The 20,611-nt window shown below is 35.3% G+C and overlaps 2 protein-coding genes across 2 annotated transcripts in view; one reads left to right on the top strand and one right to left on the bottom strand.

The window, feature by feature from the left end:
- LOC113095767 (potassium voltage-gated channel subfamily H member 1-like) overlaps window positions 1–1,583 on the bottom strand; it is a 43,173-nt gene extending 41,590 nt beyond the window's left edge. The window contains exon 1 of the mRNA XM_026261134.1: window positions 1,358–1,583. Coding sequence (XP_026116919.1) covers window positions 1,358–1,430 — 73 coding nt within the window. The 5' untranslated portion in view covers window positions 1,431–1,583. The remainder of the gene's footprint in view (window positions 1–1,357) is intronic.
- A 3,139-nt stretch (window positions 1,584–4,722) lies between these two features.
- LOC113095747 (phospholipase B1, membrane-associated-like) lies at window positions 4,723–20,430 on the top strand. Its single transcript, XM_026261108.1, has 42 exons — window positions 4,723–4,858; window positions 5,217–5,276; window positions 5,379–5,442; window positions 5,767–5,801; window positions 7,692–7,743; window positions 7,830–7,881; window positions 7,963–8,019; window positions 8,129–8,197; window positions 8,281–8,333; window positions 8,422–8,503; window positions 8,630–8,734; window positions 9,109–9,177; window positions 9,453–9,521; window positions 9,824–9,913; window positions 9,994–10,054; window positions 10,146–10,204; window positions 10,697–10,770; window positions 10,923–10,966; window positions 11,358–11,466; window positions 12,415–12,466; window positions 12,714–12,794; window positions 12,904–12,969; window positions 13,508–13,608; window positions 13,732–13,813; window positions 14,021–14,125; window positions 14,226–14,321; window positions 14,672–14,743; window positions 14,822–14,899; window positions 15,000–15,060; window positions 17,225–17,283; window positions 17,364–17,431; window positions 17,518–17,561; window positions 17,701–17,800; window positions 17,881–17,932; window positions 18,345–18,425; window positions 18,642–18,707; window positions 19,048–19,142; window positions 19,243–19,324; window positions 19,428–19,532; window positions 19,737–19,832; window positions 19,919–19,993; window positions 20,083–20,430. The coding sequence occupies exons 1-42, from the start codon at window positions 4,780–4,782 to the stop codon at window positions 20,335–20,337; spliced, it is 3,255 nt and encodes a 1,084-aa protein (XP_026116893.1). The 5' UTR covers window positions 4,723–4,779; the 3' UTR covers window positions 20,338–20,430.
- Window positions 20,431–20,611: the final 181 nt, after the last annotated feature.

Genomic DNA, 20,611 nt, shown 5'->3' with positions numbered 1-20,611 from the left:
ACTCACACGCACCACAATGGAGGAAAAACGTTCCATGCCAACATTTGTTATTTTACAGCAAGTGCTGTCAGCGCTGAATGAGGCAACATCTGCATAATTTTCACCATAACTAAGCAGCTTTGAAATATCAACAGCACTGTTAAACCACTTTAACACTAAACCACAAAAGAGTTTAATAAAGCTTTACATATAAATTCAGACTATTAAATTAAATGAACAAAAATTGTTATAGAACATTATTAAATGTCGAAAGGGAACTAGAAAGGGAGGGGGGAGGGAAGGAAAGAGAAAGCAAAAGATAGAGAAAGAGAGATAATGGAGGGATGGAATAGGTTAAAGCACAAGCGTTCTGCTCGGTGAAGGTTTATACCTGTGTGTCTATGTGATAATGTCCAAACTGGAAGTTAAAGAAAACAGAAATAGAGTTAAAATAATACACAAACACCATAGAGGAAGAGGAATTCATCCTCCTGTTCTTCTCCAAGACGGCTAGTGACCCTACATGACCAAGCAGGTCATACAGACATCAATGTTTTCAAAGGTTAATAGAAGTCCTAATGAAAACGTACATCTTTTTGATATTTTTAAAGCTGAGAGATCTCTCTACTAGGGTTCAATGCTCAAAAAGATAGACAGAGGTGGTTTCAAGTAGACATCTGGTGTTCGATTAGTTTAAAATGGCCATATGCATGCAGCAAAACTGCATGAATAAGAAAAGCAGGACTAATGGATAAACATCAATAAAAGGGATCTTGGATTCTATTTTAAGGACCTTACAGAGGGTGCAAGAACACAGTCTGATCTCACAGATAGTGCTGGTGAAGATCCTCAGCCACTTTTCAACCTTTCAGCACTCTTAAATATTAATTGCTATGAAATATTAATTTAACCTAAAGTTGTTCTCTATCCCACAATGCATGCTGATGGAAGGATGTATGAGAACAACTTAAATGGTGAAAGAGCAGCAGTTGCTGTCACACAGCGAATACAGAATAGTTCCTGCAGCCCATATAAGTATTTTTTTCAGAATTATTATAATACAACAATACATTTATAAAATCTAGAAAATAATTGCATTGATAAAACGTAAATTCAAGTAAGAAAAAAAACAAATAAATTATCTACTATAAAACATTCACTAGAATGCACCTGCATGGGGTTTACCAGACACCTTTAACTAGTTTGTGTAGTTGTTGAAGTATATAGTCAAAAAAATGCTGTCTTTCTGTAAATGTTTCCTCTAAGTTAAGTCTCTTGCGTACCTAAAGTTTTTTCTTTCTTTTCTTTATCTGCGACACTACCGCTGATATCTACTCGTTTTTAAGTGCGCTGCTTTGGATGTGGCGGTGCGTCTTACCGTTAGACCTTCGGACAATATTTTCCAGAAAAGTGTTTTGTGGGGCCACTAGTCCTCTGCGTCCCCCGGCCATCACGGCGGGTCCTGCGCTCCTATGAGAGGCCGGCCGTCAGCATAAAGTCCCCGCACACGTCTCCGGTGTGTCTGTCGTCCACATGCCGCTGCCGCATCCAGTGATGTGTGGACCCGGGGCTCTCCTCACGCTCTCATCTCTCCTCCACCCCATTGAGCCTCCGCCATCGGCTTAAACTGGCGACACAGCGCCATCTATTGGCGTGTGAGGCAGCAGGTGTTCCGAGGTGAATCAATGGATGGCGCTGAATCGTCACAGTAGACGTTTGCAGTGCTACTAACACTAAGTGCTACTAAAGTCTACTAATTCCAGTCTTTTATCGTCATCTACTGGTGGATGTGTATTATTTCTCCTTTCGTCTTCGTAATCTACTGTAGGAAGAGATTGTCCACGTCCAAAAATAGTTCATTTAAGAATTTTATTTAATGAGATGTAATGTCTCCATTTTCATTTTTTATTATAAGTGCATTTTTTCCCCTGTCATTATGGGGAGTCTCTCAGTCATAAAAGCAGAATGGTACCTGTACCTACTCTATAAATTAATTGTTCCTAACTCTCTCTTGTTTGTCCCAACTGGTGGATTTTTGGAAGATGAGTAGGCCAGACTTCAAATTCAAACCCATGTTGTACAAGAACCCAATTTGCTGCTGATTTGGATGACAACCACAACATTTTCAAACAACACTTGACAGAGTTAACTCTTTGGAGATTTGCGTTTTATGATATTTATTGTTTTCATGATAGATTTTCCTGTTATGGGACCGAACTTAAATAAACTGATACTCCTTTGAAATGTAATACAATTTCAATTACATTTTAAAAGTAAAAAAAAAAATGTCTTGCGAATTACATACATATTTCTAAACTTTTACATTTATGACTGATTATAGAATCACATTATGGTGTGTTGTTAAATGTATAATTTGTTCCAACTGATTAATTCAACAGCTTGTCATATAATCACAATTTAGTTCACATTCTGAGACAAAACATTCATACTTTTGCAATAAGGCTTAACAGGAATCCAAACTGGCACCTTAGTGCAGTCACAAGAAAAATAACTATTGCTACTTTAATCATATATTAACCATAACCAAATATAGTGGTTAAACTCATTATTATAAAGCACTGCATAGTGCTTATCATTTGGAAGTTTCTGAAAATTTACATTCAGCATTTCAGATTTTTTTACATTTCAGCCATCAATAATCTCATTCATGTCAATCATTTTGAGTTGTAGATGCATGTGCATTGTTACACAAATGAGTTATCGTCTATCTGCCAGTGTTTAGTAACCTCAGGGTGATATGTTTATCTTGTCAATCACAGAAGAAGTCTTCATAAATTTTAATTACTTTACTCATTCTCAGCATTTCTAATCATATCTAATCAGATTCAATACCTGCACTCCTGAATCTCCAAATACAAACACTAATTATTCACTTTGGCACTGGGATAATTAGCATGGAAATTAAAGTTTTCAGTCAAAACTAATTTAAGATAAAATAAAATGTTCTGTTCAATTTACAGGTGCATCTCATTAAATTATAACATTGTGGAAAAGTTCATTTGTTTCACTAATTCAACTCACATTGTGGAACTCATGCATTAAATAAATACAATGCACACAGATTGAAGTAGTTTGGTTCTTTTAATTTTAATGATTTTGGCTAACATTTAACAAAAACCCTCCAATTCGCTATCTCAACAAAGCAGAGTACTTTGTAAGACTAATAAGACAAACATTTTTCATGTTGGCCTTCTGGAAAGTATTCATTTACTAAACATGTACTCAATACTTGGTAGGGACTGATTTTGCTTTAATTACTTCCTCAATTCAGCATGGCATGGAGATTTATACATTTAGCAGACGCAGTGCATTCAGGCTATCAATTTTTTTTTTACATGTGTTCCCAGGGAGTCGAGCCCCCAACCTTGCGCGTGATAGTGCAACGCTCTACCAATTGAGCAACAGGAACACTAGTTGATCAGTTTGTGGCACTGCTGAGGTGGTGTGGAAGCCCAGGTTTATTTGACAGTGGCCTTCAGCTCATCTGCATCTCTTGTTCCTCATTTTCCTCTTGACAATACCCCATAGCTTCTCAGTGGGGCTCAGGTCTGGTGAGTTTGCTGTTCAGTCAAGCACACCAACACCATGGTCATTTAACCAACTTTTGGTGCTTTTGGCAGTGTGGGCAGGTGCCAAATCCTGCTGGAAAATTAAATCAGCATCTTCAAAAAGCTGGTCAGCAGAAGGAAGCATGAAGTGCTCCAAAATCTCTTGCTAAAAAGGTGCAGTGATTTTGGTTTTCAAAAAACACAATGGACCAACAACAGCAGATGACATTGCACCCCAAATCATCACTTACTGTGGAAACTTAACTCTGGACTTCAAGCAACTTGGGCTATGAGCTTCTCCACCCTTCCTCCAGACTCTAGGACCTTGGTTTCCAAATGAAATACAGAATTTGCTTTCATCTGAAAAGAGGACTTTGGACCAGTCCAGTTCTTCTTCTCCTTAGCCCAGGTAAGAGTCCTCTGATGTTGTCTGTGGTTCAGCAAATTCTTTGACACTTCTGTGTGTGGTGGCTCTTGATGCCTTGACCCCAGCCTCAGTCCATTCCTTGTGAAGTTCTCTCAAATTCTTGAATCAATTTTGCTTGACAATCCTCATAAGTCTGTGGTTCTCTCAGTTGGTTGTGCATCTTTTTCTTCCACACTTTTTCCTTCCACTCAACTCTCTGTTAACATGCTTAGATACAGCACTCTGTGAACAGCCAGCTTTTTTGTCAATGAATGTTTGTAGCTTACCCTCCTTGTGAAGGCTTTTTTGTTAAATGTGAGCCAAAATCATCACAATTAAAAGAACCAAAGACTTAAACTACTTCAGTCTGTATGCACTGAATTTATTTAATACACAAGTTTTACAATATAATTTAAGTCTTAAGGGTGTGTGAATTCCCAGCATACTTTGGATTAATAAATGATGTGGTTATTATAAGATTATTGTTTTGCTGTTTGCAGACTTTTTTACGTAATTAATATAAAATGTATGGCCAGTCTCAAAGAAGAAGAAAAATTAGATGCCTTGTAAGACCAGTGTAAGCAATTTATGCAACCAGCCACAGGACTATAGACCTAGCCAATATCTCACCAATAAACACCTTGATAAGATCAATAAAAAATAAATTCCATGCCATCTACCTTGAAACATGCAAACTAACAGGAGGCGTGTCTGAGTGATTGAGGAGGATTACAGTCATATATTAGAGCAGGTGTCGCTAAACGTTTCAGCAGTTTAGTTTCAGAACTGCTCTCTACACCACGTTTCTCCAGACAGATTTCCATCATGGGAATAAAAGATAAAACTTTCTCTTCCTGTGCACAGATTATGATCCTGGCACTTCTAGCATGCAGGTGTTCAGCAGGTATTTAATCATTTTTGATATTCCACCACTCTGCTTCCAATTTAATGCATAAAGCTTCCTTAGATTATTTTCCTGACATTTACATGACTGGTTTGATAGCACTTTAGAAATGATTTCCCTTTTTAGCCCACTGAGAGGTTAATAATTACTCTGTCATGGAGCAGATGTGAGACTGTATGCGTTATACACTTTCTATTTGTCTTCTTAGTCTTTTAATTCTAAATCATCTAGTGCAATGTAGGTAATGCATTCACAGAAATTTATTTGTCACTCCAAAGTTGTGCTTCCATGTCAATACACTGAGTCAAGTTTGTTGATGTGTGCTAGTGTTGTATCAGGGTTTATTTTGTTTCTGCAGTTAAATCTGGTCCCCTGTATTGTGCTGCTTCATCTGCTTCACCCAGCACTCCAGTTTCTGGTAAATGAATCTAAAAGAATCTTGTGAATAAGACATAGAGAAAAGAAATTAACATCTATACTTGATTTCATTGTATAAACTGTCCTATCATCCTTATCATAGTCCATTCTCTGAGGCCAGCTGACGTGTCTGTGATATCTGCACTGGTTTTGTCTGATGTGGAGAGGTATGGCCAAATTATCAGAAGTGCATTAAAATATCAGTTAAGCTTCACTGGAGTTAAGGAAGAAATGTAAGGTCGGAAAACATAACTAACATAGACCAGCACATTAGTTTAACTCAAGTTAATTTATACCTCAATTCAGGTCATGTTCTTATTTTAATAGAGAGTTTTGTTTTTCCATATTCAACAGAATTATTTAATAATCAGAACATGCATATTATAATTAGCATAGCATTCATTCACATTTTTAGAGTTAATTAATTAATTTCCTTACTTCACTATTATTATGCCACTCAAAATGATTAAGCTTTGTGTTTTTTATGCCAGATCTGATGAAATTAGAGCCCTGAACATGCTATCTGGTAAGGCTTCAATCTTATTCTATAGAAATAAACAGACACATAATACCATTCCCTGCATTTAGTATTGTGCTCCAACTGCATTAGAATGTCATTGTTGAATCTGCACGGCTTTTACTTACCCCTTTTTTATTAAGTTAAAAGTTAACACATTGATTTAGCTCACAAAGACCAATTACATGTTTCTGTGTGATTGTCAGACTTGATTAAACCAGATCTTTGTATAAAGGTTCTGGAAAGATTACAGTTTTTCTCAGTCACTTTGGTGCATTTTTCAAAACAGAAATGAAATTCTCAAAACTACTTGTACAACCTCCAAATCATCTAGCCATTAATACACATCATAAAACCAGTTTCTCATTCTTTTGAACAAGTTGCGATTGCTTTTGTACATTCATGCAATTGATTATGCATGTTTATCGGCAGTTTCCTACATTATCAGTTGCTCATGTCATGTTGCTCAAAATGTATTGCATAGTTTTCTGTGCAACAGTCTTACCCTTCAAAACATCTAGTCTTTAGTTCATCATATAAGTCATTAAATGCAAAATGGTTAATCTAGTTGTCAAAAACTGCCTAGCACACTTTTTATATTTATTTTTACACATTATTATTAGACTTTTTGTACATTTGGCATGAATTGTCCAAGTGAATCTTTACTAATGAAGAGAATGTAGATGATAAACCAATGATAAACCCTTTCTCTGAAATAGCTCAAAGGTTCATCTCATGAATCTTCAGTTGAAAAGCTTATACTGTGTAGACAGAGGACAACACAAGAGTTACACATTCTGAAAATGGACTTATTTTCATATTTGTGTCCATATTTGTTTTTCCTTTTCTATATCACAATGACATTGTAAAGGTTTTTTTTTTTGGTCAGACTTTGTAAAAGTGTAACTGGGAATTCTATCCAGTCTCTTTCAGTCAATATCCCACATACAGTAATGTGTAAATGTGTACGTTTGAAATGGATATGGCATACATAAGCATATGGCATATTGTTCAATACAGAGGTTTACATCAGATCATCCCTCCAGAGTAAACTGTTATATTGACAACATGACTAAGCAATTTGACTGTCTTATCCGTACACTATGACACAAGGACTTGTCATTCTGATGGCACTGATATGTTCATTGACACAGATATTTATTTTTGAGAGATGAACTAAGGATTTTGAGCAGGAGACTGGCTTTTGCTGGTAATCCATGGTGTTTTGCTATTTGTACGGGTTGTTTTGAGAAATGCACTTTATGTTTTGCAAATTGTGAGTTTGATTCAAGAAATGTACCAAAGCGACTGAGAAAAACTGTAAGCCTAAGACCTTGAAATGAAAGTCATGGCCAGAGGAAAGATATCTGAACAAACAACACTCAGATGTTTCAAATGTTAATTTTCTGAGATAAACGATACATGACATGACAAGAAAAAAAAGGATATGTATATACCATTGATATATATATAGAGAGAGAGAGAGGGGGGGGGGGGAGAATTATTATTTTTTTTTTACAAGAAGGAAATCCTTCAAAAATGTCCCTAATCTCAATCAAATGTGATAATATTGTCTTATCTTGCACACTTAAGTACTTTGTTTTGGGTTTTGCATCAGTTGGCCTGATACAATTGATGTGTTAACTACTGTTTTCGATAGAGTTATCGACAGTCGGCTTCTCTGATCTCTATCTTTATTTCTCCTCTTGCAACATTGTTAAGTGTTTCAGCCAATTCTGTTAAAGTTGATTTTGAGGAGTTAAGATATATATATATATATATATATATATATATATATATATATATATATATATATATATATATATATATATATATATATACACACACACACAGTCATTTTTAAATACAAAATAACATCTTTTCACTTTTCTGCCTTAGAAATAATGTTCACCTTTAATCCGGATGTGTCAACTGTTCTACCTGAACAAAGGTATCATAGAAAGAAATTAATATTCACTATTTGATTACAGACACTACATTTTCTGTATGTTTACAATGACTATCTTTGTGTGACAGAAGCTTGATTGATAAAGCAGAGTACATTATGGAGTCACTCAGCCCTGCTCAGGTAAACACAGTCAGGCCTTTCCTTAAGTTAGATCCGGTGTTGTGCTGAATTCATTAAAGAGGTCTTGCCCTGTCATTTCAGTGGAAGTTGCTCTTGCTCTTCATACCAGTCGATGAGCTCTCTGTGTGTACAGACCAGGTCAGACATTTGTCTACAAATCCTATCAATCTCTATTAAATACTACATGGGACTTAGGAAATAATCAAAATACAGCTTTAATTCTGTATTATTCTGTACTGGTCCTTAGGACTTCAGTGCAACCATTGATGCAACAGTGAATAGAGTGGAACAGACACTGGACTCTCTTCATAAGAAGGTGAAGACAGTCAATATCCGTCAGACAACAGCTTGAATCATTAATAGAAATTCTTTATTACAAGAGCTTTCATTTTTCTCTAGTTGAAACTTACACTAGTTCATGTTGTTGTTTGGAGTGGACTTTCACGTGAGCGGTCAGTATCAGAAAACATTCTTCAAAGCCTATTTCTGATCATATTCTACAATGAACAGTTTAATTTAAATGGTGTCTACGTATTTTAGAGTGTGTCAGTTCAACTGTGAGGAAGGATACGATGAAAACAGACGCAGGTTGGATACAATAGTGCTCATGGCTTCATTGCAGGTACAGTAAATGTAATTTGTATTAAAAACACAAACACACACATACTGACACCTTTATACATGTGTGACTGTGCTAAATCTGTGCTAAAATAGTTTGGCATTGTCAAACATGATGCTTATTCAACAGGAATCAATCAGTGCTCTTCTAGAGAGAAGAGGCTGGTTCAGTGACCGAGAAGATTTCAGCGTATTGCTTCAGTCCAGTCCAGTGCACACGGATCTGTCAAACTCAGTGAGTCTTTAACACCCAGAGATCATTTGAAACAGGCCACTAGATAGATAGATAGATAGATAGATAGATAGATAGATAGATAGATAGATAGATAGATAGATAGATAGATAGATAGATAGATAGATAGATAGATAGATAGATAGATAGATAGATAGATAGATAGATAGATAGATAGATAACCTTTCTAATGCTTCACTTAGTCAGACTTGTAAGGAGACTTAAAAGTATTATTAGTTTTTTAATCAATCTGCTCTTCTAAAACCATAGATACTGTATGACTCACGCTGTGCAACAGAAACAAGCCTGCTATAGCAAGTTTATACGGATCATTTGAAATGTTATTATGCAAAGTTGTACTTTTCTCTTGTTTTCAGATGAAAGCTTCAATGTCTGACTCCTCACGTGACATAAGCATGCTGACTTTACAACTCTGGAATAATTTGGTAAGTTAATATTAATGGAGTCAACACGTGTACGTTGTTCCTATAGACAAGGTAGAGGTGAAGTCCTGGACACTTTCAAGTTATAAAAGTTCAAAGTGTTAAAAGGCCCTGGGGTGACTGATAACAAGTAGACTGATAATCAGCTCCCGTGATAACATCTAATCTGAAACCTATTCAGCACAGAAACCCATCTAGAACCACCTATCTAATCTTGCCTTTATATGTCGAAGAGCTGGAGCCTTCTTTCTGACCAATCCTAATTATTCTCTTTCCAGCTGCAGCCAATGACAGACAAGACTGAGATGGATGGGCGGGGCATATTCACCATTCCGTGCCCCTCCGAGGTGAGGGAGATATTTGATTTATGATCTACTTAGCAAGCATAATGCGAGTTGCTGAATCAGAGTGGGTTCATAAATATGCCTTTATCTCCCCGATCTGGTGAAAACTATGTTTTATGCAAGTTTTTGCAGTGAAGTGTATTTCTATTCCATTTCATTTATGTAGCACTCATGTTGTCCTATATATTTGCACGGTCGAGACATACAATGTTCATAATGTGTATGTTCAAGTCTGGATGATTTTCTTTTTCTAAACAGACATAAACATTCACATATGCTTTACTGAACCTGTTGTTCTGTCCCAGGAAAAGCCGTTTTTGCGAACGCAGAAAAACTCGTACTCACCTGAGTTCAGTATCTCTCAAACAGAGGACCACTCTCCACTTCTCAACAACGTGAGTCCATTCTTACCATAAATTCGCCCTGTTGCTTTGACTTACAGTATGTCTCACTTGTGCTGCATCTGACCTTTCAGGTGATGGGGAGTGAGCTCACCTGTGAGGACCGGTCTCCATCTCCCAGCATACCTACCTCAGGTAAGTTAAACAGGGACCTTACACTTGTAGCACACCCTGGCTGGAAACTCTAGGAGTTTTTTAAGCTTGTTTCTCTCTGTCTCTTCTGTAGTCCATGCCTTACGGCCAGCAGACATCAAAGTGGTGGCAGCGATGGGTGATTCTTTGACGGTGAGGTGACAAACATCAAACTTTTAATTTATTGATGATATTTGCTAATACTGATCCTTTTCTTAAATATGCTCAACCATTGTGATTTTTTTTATGTTTTAAGAGAAGTCTCTTATGCTCACCAAGGCTGCATTTATTTTATGAAAAATACAGTGAGAACAGTGATATTGTAAAAAGTTTTTACAGTTTAAAATAACTGTTCTATTTGAATATATTGGTGATGGCAAAGATAATTTGTCAGCAGTCATTACTCCCTTTGAGATTGTCACCTGATCATATAGAAATTATTCTAATATGCTGATTTGGTGCTCCTTTGGTACTTATTATTTTTGTGGAAACCATTTTTTTCTGGATTCTAGATGTATTCATCTATTTTTTTTTTCAGACACTTTATTTAAAGTAGTAATATTTTGTAAAATAATGCATCTTTACTGACCATTTTAATGCATGGTTGCTAAATAAAAGTATTGACCTCTCCCTCCAAAAAATCAGGCAGCCAATGGGGTGGGTGCTGCACAAAACAATCTCCTGGGAGTGCTCACACAGTATCGCGGCCTGTCGTGGAGGTGAGTGTTTACCCTGATCGCTCTGTAAACCCTCTGTTAATTGCACACATATGTTGCTGGATTAGTTTTATCCATATGCTTTACAGGATTCAATTCTTATCCAAATGATCTCATGAAGCACAAGACAGATATATTCAATTTTTTGTTCTCAGCATCGGTGGAGATGAGAACCTAACAACTATAACCACTTTACCAAGTATGTGCAATGTGCATGTTCCTGTCATGCTCTTATTATTATGTACTGTAGATTTATGATTAATCATTAATCAGGAATATAATCAACTCAGAAATAATTGTAGTCATTAAGTGTTTTAAACCATATAATAGCTGATCATGACGCAAGAGTTTATAGAGTAAAAAGCAGCTTTTTAATCTCTATTATGTACTACATAACTTGAAGCAGTCCAAGGGTGAAGTTAGAAGAGATATTATACTTATTATAAGATATTATTGACTATTATTCTTGCAAGCCAAATATGTTTACCCTTACCAAGCTCTTTATCTTTTTCACTTTCATGGATTAGATTAAAATGGGAATCAGATTTAGAGTGATTGTGTGTATAAGATAATGTTTGTTTGTCATTTAGATATATTGAGAGAGTTTAACCCTTCACTCACTGGCTATTCATTGGGAAAAGGAAGTGAGAATTCTGAACGGAGTTTTCTGAACCAAGCAGTACCAGGAGCCAAATCTGAGTGAGTAGCTTTCTCATCTTATAAACCAGTGACTGAATAAATGATTGATTATGAAGCATTGTTTTTTTTTGTTTTTTTTTTTACATTAATACACACACATATGTACTGTACTAATAACTAATATAAATTGATATCAATGGGGGCCAAGCTGATTTATTTTTAGTAGTCATTATACTCCAGTCTTCAGTGTCATATGGTCCTTCACAAAAAAAAAAATGCTGATCTGATGCTCAAGACACAGTACTTATTATTATTATTATTATTAGTAGTAGTGTTTTTATAGAAACCCTGATAATTGTTTTCAGCACGCTTTAGTAAATAGAAGTTTCAAAAGAACAGCATTTATTAGAAAAAATTGTAATTGTCTTTACTGTCAATTTTGATCAATTAAATGAATCCTTCCTGAATAAAGTATTTCTATCATGTATAACTCTCAGAAGATTGCAGTTTGATAATGAATATGACATAATATGATGTTAATGTATGCTGCTGCTGAATTGCTGCTGCAGTTGGTTATTGCTGTTGTTGTAGATTATTGCAAAGCAAGTACAGAAACTTTCTACTGGCAATACATGTGCCGATATGGTGCTGAGAGTATTTGAAACATACTGCTTCTGCACAGATAGCATTTAAAATAACCCATAGCAGATCTAGACAGGTGGAGCTGGGGAAGGTGGAGTGTTTAAGAGGAAATCTGAAAGCACGCTGCTAAAAGTTCTAGTCTAGCAAATACTAACCAGACATATAAATGTAAAGCATTAAGCTCATTGGCTGCGTATGCAACATGAACCAATCAGTTTGTGCCAAGTAGTTTAAAGCTGTGAATATCACGTTATTGACCCACCACCCTGTGCCATCTAGAGTTTCATGACAGAACTTGTCATTCATTTCTTTAAAAAAAAAATGTAATACTGTAAAATTACTAAAATGTGATTTTTCATTTTGCAGTGATATGGTCACACAAGCTCATGCTGTCATCAAAAGAATGAAAGACGACAAGGTTAGTCATTCTCAAAATCTCAAACATACACACTTTTGCTTTTCTTTCGTCGTTGAAAAAGTTTTCATAATGTTTTAATGATATTTCCATTCCTCATATTTTCGTGAAGTTATTGTTTAGTTTGTATTTTTAGTTGTGTTTCTATTGTTTTGAGAGATATTTATTCTCCAAAAGTAGTCAAAATCTGACACATTGTGCTGAATCTGATCCTCATTCAGACTGTCTGAAAATTTCTGTCTCTTTTCAGGGAATTGATTTCCAGAATGACTGGAAGATTATCACAGTCTTCATTGGAGGAAATGACATGTGTGCCCACTGCTCTGATACTGTACGCTGATATTAATAGAGCTTGTTTTATTTATTATCAGAGTTTCTGTAATAGACCTGCAATTAATGTCTCTATCTTTATCACTCTCTCTCTTTCTCTCTTTCCTCAGCGGTACTATTCTCCTGATAACATTGTGAAGTATATTCGTGAGGGTCTGGACATATTGCATAATGAGGTGAGGCAGTTTTAGCTAAGGTTTTTAAAAATCAGGTATTCAAATCTTGAAATGAAGTTTTAAGATTTTGAAAAATGTGAAACAAATAAACCAAAAAAAAAAAGAATATACTGTGATGTGTCCCAATATTGACGATTTTTTTTTTTTTTGAGGATATTTATGTCTGTGAAATCTAGTGTCTGAAAAATAAAAACTTAATCAAAAAAAAAAAATTTAATAAATTAAGATTCTGCACTATTTCATTAATCGGGTATGCAAATTTCATTCATTTTGTTATGATGGAAAATATAATTTGTAAAGAAAAAATGGTATCGAATCAGGAAAAATAAAACAATTATAGATAAAATAGATTGGTTTCAGACTTTTGGAGCCCACTATATATTTCTCTTTATATATCTTATTTATTTTAAACCTATTTAATGTTTTTATGATAGGACTGCACTGTAGCAAAAACAATGGTCAAAACCAGATTATTGGTAACCAAACGCCATTGTAAATCCCTGCTGCCTTATGGAGTTAATCATGTCTCCTTCTCCAGGTCCCTCGTGCCCTGGTGAACCTAGTGGAGGTTCTGGATCTAATGCCACTGCGCCGTCTCCATCAGGACCCCACTCTTGGATGCCCTACCTGGCTGGTCAAGTGTGTTTTGCCTTATATACTGGTTCTCCTGATTTCGGCTTGATTCAGGTCGAAGAACTGAATTCTAAAGTTTTTGGTACATGCTAGTCTTGCATTATATTGCTTTGTGTTTTATTTTATCAGCATGCTGTGTCGCTGTGTTCTGAAACCTAAAGATGAATCTCATGAATTCCAGAAGTTGCAGGAGTTCAACCAAGCCTATCAGGTACACAAATTTTGACATGAAAATGAATTCATTTTTGTGTAAACATCTGTATATAAATATTTATTGTGAGTGCTATTTATTATTGATATTACAAAGCAATTGTACACATTAATATGTTTATATTATTGATATTAATTTGATTCTAAAATGCAGCTGTGCTAAAGTGCATATTAATATTTAATGTATGCTGTTGTGTTTTATTCTCAGCGTGGTATGAGCGAGCTGGTGGAGTCTGGGAGATATGACACACATGATAACTTCACCGTGGTCATACAGCCATTCTTCAGAAATGTGTTTCTCCCTGTGTTGGAGGTGCACAGCAATCTTACATCATTTAGTACACGAGCTATCCTTTCATGAACTATTTGTAGGCTACTCATTATCTTTGACATTTTTTCCTATGCTCTTTTAGGATGGGAGGCCTGACCGTTCCTATTTCTCTCCGGACTGTTTTCATCTCAGTCAGAAAGCTCACACGCACATGGCTCGGGCTCTCTGGAATAACTTGGTGAGCATATGAGTTCAAATGATTAGATACGTTAACATATAAGCCTGATAATATTTTATTAATATATTGTATGTAATTAGTTTTACAAGCATGTTGTATGCTCGAGTGATTTTATTATTTAAATTTGAAATATTTTATTTACTGTGAATGACTGAATGCTGTTCAGCAGTATCCACTTTGTAGAGGTGTAATTGAATTGTGTTCATTTAACATACAATTCAACAGGAAAAAGTACATTTCCATAGATTTTCTTAATATGTTTTAATTTCACCGCATCTAAACTCTCAAAAAGGATTTCCAATTTCATTCATTTGTTCTCTCTCTCTCTCTCTCTCTCCCACATACTGTAGATGGAGCCTTTAGGTAATAAGACAAATAGTGAGGATTTTAATCCAGCTGTCCCTCTTAAGTGCCCAGAAAAAGTGAGTTAAATCTCTGCGATCCTTCTGTAAACTCTATAATTCTGTCTCATTGTAATACATTCTCATATATTTCATTAGTTGTCACCCTATTTGAGGACTTATCACAACAGCAATTACACATACAACACACCTCCTCCTACTCCTCCACCCACAACTGTAAGTCACATAAATATATTACATACAGTATTAATGAAATACAATGCAACCTTAAAGTGATCAAAATTCATTATGAACTGGTTTCTCCCTTTCAATTCAGAATTGGGGAAGTGATTTCACATGTGTGGACACAGCATCCTCTGACACTGTGCCAACATCTGGTAAGAAAGAGAGAGGAGAGAAATTAGTTTGCTAAAATTTTGCCATAACAAATCTTTGTTTTATCTTTTACAGCAAGTATTACAGCATTAAAGTAATTAAAATTCAAATGTTTTTACTAAATTTTATTTTGGTGTTTAATTAACAGAGATATATTATATGTAAACAACACACACAAACGGTAAATGCATATTCTGTCAATGAAATTGCAAAATGTTAAAATGTTGCTTGGATTTTAAGAAATTAAATGCTGTAATACTTAAAAAAATATTAAGGAGGACAAAATTTGTGATAGATACAAATTACTAGAAAAATTAGATATACTGTACTTATGATGTACATACTGTAGGTTTATGGATAGAGACAAAGACTTAAGACAGCAAGTCTTTCAGATATCTTGCCGTTGTTTGTTATCGTTTTAGGTACAAGAAGCGCTGCATTGATGCTTTGTTGTTGTGTTTAGGTGTCCAGGTAATCACGGTTGAGATATAGTTTAGATACAGGACTGTTATGTATTAACAAAACCCCACATATGCTTCCGTCTATCTGCTGCTGCTCTCTGTTTTTGTTTTGGTTTGTTTTGCCATTTTGGATTATACCTTTTGGACATTGTGTTCAATTTTATCACCCTTTATCAGAGGATTACATTCTACGTGTTTCATGGAATGAGTGAATGCTGATCTCTGTCTGTCTGAAATTCTTTTACTCCGTCATGTAGCTGGGTTTCAGGGGTCTGTGCTGGAGTGATTTGCCTCTTACCTCAAGGAGAGAACTTTTTCTATTAATTTAGGTGAATGTTTCTCATCTTGTGCACAAATCTCTGATGGTGTTCCGCAGGGTTCCATTTGGGGTCCTTTTCTTTTTGAATTATATGCTTCTGCTAAGTCATATTATTCAGAGACACAACTTATCTTATCAGTTCTACGCTGACGACACTAAGCTTTATCTTCCTGTTAAAGATAACAGCTGTTCTGTTTCCATTTTTTTTTTTTTTTTGATTGTCTGTGTGACATAACAAGCTGAATGCATATGATTTTTTTTTTTTACAGCATAACAATGACAAAACTGAAACAATTATCTTTGGCCCATCAGTTCTGACCTCTGAAATTGTCAATCCCCTTGGTCCCATCTCTTCCAATGTACAAGTCTGTGTCAAATACCTTGCTGTTACATTTGGTCCCACCTGTGCTTTAGCATGATTAGCACTGTTGTCAAAAGCAATTTCTTTCAGTTAAGATCTATTTCTAGACTCAAGATGATGATTCCTAAGCAGGAACTGAAAACCATTATTTATTTTTTTCTAACATCAGAAATGGACTACTGTAATTCTCTCTACCTGGGTTTGCCTAAATCAGCTTAAGATCGCTTACAAATGGTTTAAAATGTGAGCACATTACACCTGTGCTGTTCTGTACAGTTCTGTGCTGTTTTTAAAATGTTGCTCCTTGTTTTTAAAGCTTTGCATGGACTTGCACCTCATTAACATTTATGATCTTCTCTGTATACTGCTTCAAGACCCATTTGATCATTTAGTCAATTACTACTCTCAGTTCCTCGTTCTCATTTTAAAGTTAAAGGTGATAAGGCTTCCTTGGTGGCTGCCCCTAGTGTTCCTCTCAATATTAGGTCTACTCTTTCTATTTCTATGTTCAAATCATCTTTGAAGATGATTATTATGTGTGTTTTAATTCTTCCTGAGAGTGTAAATTCTCATTTGTCAGTTTGTTTGTGTTTACTGTCTAGATTTATTATGTTTTAATCCTGTTGTATATTTCTTGTGGAACACTTTCAACACCTGTTGTTTTCAAATGTGCTCTATAAATCCATAAACTAAACTAAACTATAATATTTTACTAATATATTGCATGTAATGAGATTTGCAAATTTTTTACAAATATTTTATATATTATTTATTTTATTTTAATATGTCTGTTTATTTTATTTTGTGTAAATGACTAAATGTTTAAATAAAGATTAATAACAGATAAAAAAAAAATACAAGAAAGAGGAGCAATAGTGAATATGTACATAGGATGATTGATATAGACGAGCAGGCAAGACTCCTGCCATGATATATAATTCTTTTAGGTTGAAGTAGCACTGCACAGTTGCTTTGTTGTTGTATTTGGGCATCCAGGTAGTCACATAATCACATTTCTTTCTCAGTTCACAGGCTGCGTCCAGGTGACATTAAAGTGGTAGCATCTTTGGGAGATTCACTTACTGTAAGTGTGTGTGCATATTTGTGTATGTTACGATGTTTTGTCATGCTGTAATTACAATTCTCTTTCTCTGATTCTGTCAGGCCGGCTTAGGTGCAAAAGCTGAAAACCTTCTGGAATTGTTGGATGAGGAGCGAGGAGTTGCATGGAGGTCAGTTTGTGTCAGTCTACCGTATGCCTATAGAATTCTTTTGTTCTGCATGTTTTCTAAGTGTCTGTGTTTCATTTGATTGACAGCATTGGTGGGGATGAAACTTTGGAGACTGTTACCACATTGCCAAGTGTGTATAAGCTTACGCAACCCTTCATGTCATTTTATTGGTTGTTATTAGCAGTATAGTTATACTTTTAATATACTTTGTTATACTTTGTTTAATAACATGATGATCATGAGTGCCTTGTGTCATTATTTGGTATCAGACATTCTTAAGAAGTTCAATCCAGATGTTTTCGGCTTCTCAAAGGGGAAAAGTAAGCGGCCAAATGGCCTCAATATGGCAGTGACTGGTGCCAAAGCAAGGTAAGCAACCCACATAGATATATACATACAAACACAATTACAGTATCCTCTCAGCTAATGATTTCATCATCTCTCTTCAGTAATATACCAGAACAAGTGAGGGATCTTATCACAACTTTAAAGGATAGCACGGTCAGTATGCTTATTTAATCTATTAAAGTCACAGAAAAAAAACAAAATAGTGGTTTGCTAGTAAATTTGACAAACAATTACAAAGAAATGACAAGTCACCCATTGAATTAAATGTGAAATTTTAGAGTAGAAAAACTGAAATAGCATTTTCTTGAAATATGTACTCCAATAATCTTCATTTTAATCACAACTTTGAAAAAAAAAGTTTTTACAGTGTTGCTCTGAATCATTTTGTGATGGATAAATAAAAAATACATACAAATGACAATGTTTGCTGTCTTCTGTCATTTATAAAGTTATTGTAAAATATGCATGTGCCAACTCTTTGCTACACAAAGCTAATTCCACCAATTATTGTAGGGCAATAAAGAATTTGACTTATTCAAAGATTTTTGTTTTTTGTTTTTTTCAGGAAGTGGACTTTGAGAAGGATTGGAAACTGGTGACACTGTTCATTGGGGGAAATGACCTTTGCCAGTACTGTCATGACCGGGTGAGCGGATGATTCTTAATAAAAGCTCTCAGCTCCACATCACAAATAGTTTCTTCTTGCATAAGCAGCAGTGACCTTCAAGCAGCTAAAATCCATTCTGATACTAAAAGACAAGACACGGTGTCTTAAAAATGTTGTTTTTCGTATCTAAGACCAGTAAATAACAAATACATTTTGCTGGGGGAAAAAATGTGTGTTGTGTTTTTCTCTACTCAGGCTTCTCTGTCTCCTTCTAAGTACATCAGTCACATCAGAGACAGTCTGGACGTACTGTACAATGAGGTGAGAGAGATGCATTTACTATAAGAAACTATAAGAAATTTAATTTTTATTAGTAGGAAATCATTCATTTTGCATAAAAAATTAAGAGCTTTTGCAGTGAAATCATTTTCATGACAATTACACATTTTCACTTATATTTTATTTATATGTGAAATTATTTAACAAGATTATAAATCGTATAGAATGAGATTTAGAACATCTAAAATAGCAGTAAGTTTTCTTTGAGGGGTATGCTTAGGGTAAGGGGATAGAAAGTATAAATCCATTACACATATGGAATGTTCCTATAAAATGTATGAAAACCCAGTGTGTGTGTGTGTGTGTGTGTGTGTGTGTGCAGGTTCCCAGAGTGCTGGTAAATTTTGTGGGAATATTAGAGATCGAGGATCTGCGAATGATAAAGAGGGACACATTGGGCTGCAGCCTCCTGCAAGAGTAAGTCAATCAATAAATAAACGGTTTAATCTAAAAATCTGTGTACATTTTCATGTTCTTATGTAAACCAACAGCATTTTCACAACTGTGTGTGTGACAGGAACATTTGTCCATGTTTTCTGGAACCTCGTGAGAACTCTCCAGAAATAAATGAAATGAAGAAGGTTAACAGAGATCTGCAGGTCTGTAGCCAATTAAGTTGTCAGTTCATTGATGACTGATTTAGCTGAGTGGGCATTAGATGATCTTGTTCTTCAATAATAGAAGTGCTCTTTTCTGTGTTAGATGGAGACTGAAAGGCTGGTGTATGGGGGACGGTATGACGGAAGACAGGACTTTGCAGTAGTGCTGCAGCCTTTCTTCGAGAACTCTGCTGTTGCAATGGTCGAAGTCAGCACCCTTAAAATACTTCTCTCTCTAAAGTGCCCATTGAGATCACATTTAAACAATACATTCAGATATAAACTGTTTAAATGTGTATATAAATATGTTAGGCTAATGTAATGCGTTTAGAGATTGGATTTGAACTCACACTATAACAGTTTAAACATAGTTTCAGTATTTTTAAGAGGTGAATATCTCTTTCTGCTTTAGGATGGCACACCAGACCTGACTTTCTTCTCTGTGGATTGTTTTCATTTCTCTGAACGTGGACAGGCAGAGATGGCAATTGCGCTCTGGAACAACATGGTAAATATACATACATACATACATACACACAATCTCACAGCAGGTTTATTGGATTTGACTACAAATGTCCTGTGTTTTGGTTTTAGCTGGAGCCTGTGGGCAGTAAACAAAACTACAATAATTTCACATATGACCGCAGTAAGATCCAGTGTCCCACAAAGGTAAGTAAATATCCAATGGAAACCACTATCAGGACAACTTAACCAAGCATGGTCTTTCAATTAGTAATCTCTCTTCATATCTTCTCTAGGAGCAACCCTTCATCTTTACAATAATAAATAGTGTCTCTGATGTTCTTACAACTGCCGTACCCACCACAGTTGCACCAGGCACCCCTCTCCCCGCAGATTGCTCCAGTGATTCTATACCGGCCTGGGCAGCTGCTGTTCTGGCTGTAGGAGGCTTGATTATTGGTTGGATTGTAACTTGGATCATCTTCTACTACAGAGAACGAAAGAACAGAAAGAAAAACCAAAGCACAGAAATGAATGGAACTAAGTTCTAATAAGATTTTTTTTAAACACAGATATATAAATATATAATTGTATAATATAAACTAAACCCACCCCTAAGCTTTCCCTTTTTGCATTTTTTAAATTAAAATCATATTTATTTCATAATGTTTTATTTATGAACTGATTTTCCAATTGAGAACATTTTTTTTTAATTCCAACCCTAGATAAATAAACACTCACTCACAAAATCACAAACAAAAACATTTTGAAACAAGATTAAGTGTTTAGATGTCAATTAATAAATGTATTGATGTAATTTATTTA

This window comes from Carassius auratus, unplaced genomic scaffold (genome assembly GCF_003368295.1).
Source record: "Carassius auratus strain Wakin unplaced genomic scaffold, ASM336829v1 scaf_tig00215781, whole genome shotgun sequence".
Taxonomy (NCBI): domain Eukaryota; kingdom Metazoa; phylum Chordata; class Actinopteri; order Cypriniformes; family Cyprinidae; genus Carassius; species Carassius auratus.
Note: the sequence above shows the minus strand (reverse complement) of the source record. Positions and strands in the feature narration are given on the sequence as shown.

Bases quoted from the DNA above. Each gene is read 5' to 3' on its own strand.
- LOC113095747 (XM_026261108.1), top strand. From the start codon at position 4,780: ATGGGAATAAAAGATAAAACTTTCTCTTCCTGTGCACAGATTATGATC. The intron at 8,504-8,629 runs GTACAGTAAATG...CTTATTCAACAG, and splicing joins TGCTCATGGCTTCATTGCAG to GAATCAATCAGTGCTCTTCT. The intron at 10,967-11,357 runs GTATGTGCAATG...TTTGTCATTTAG, and splicing joins AACTATAACCACTTTACCAA to ATATATTGAGAGAGTTTAAC.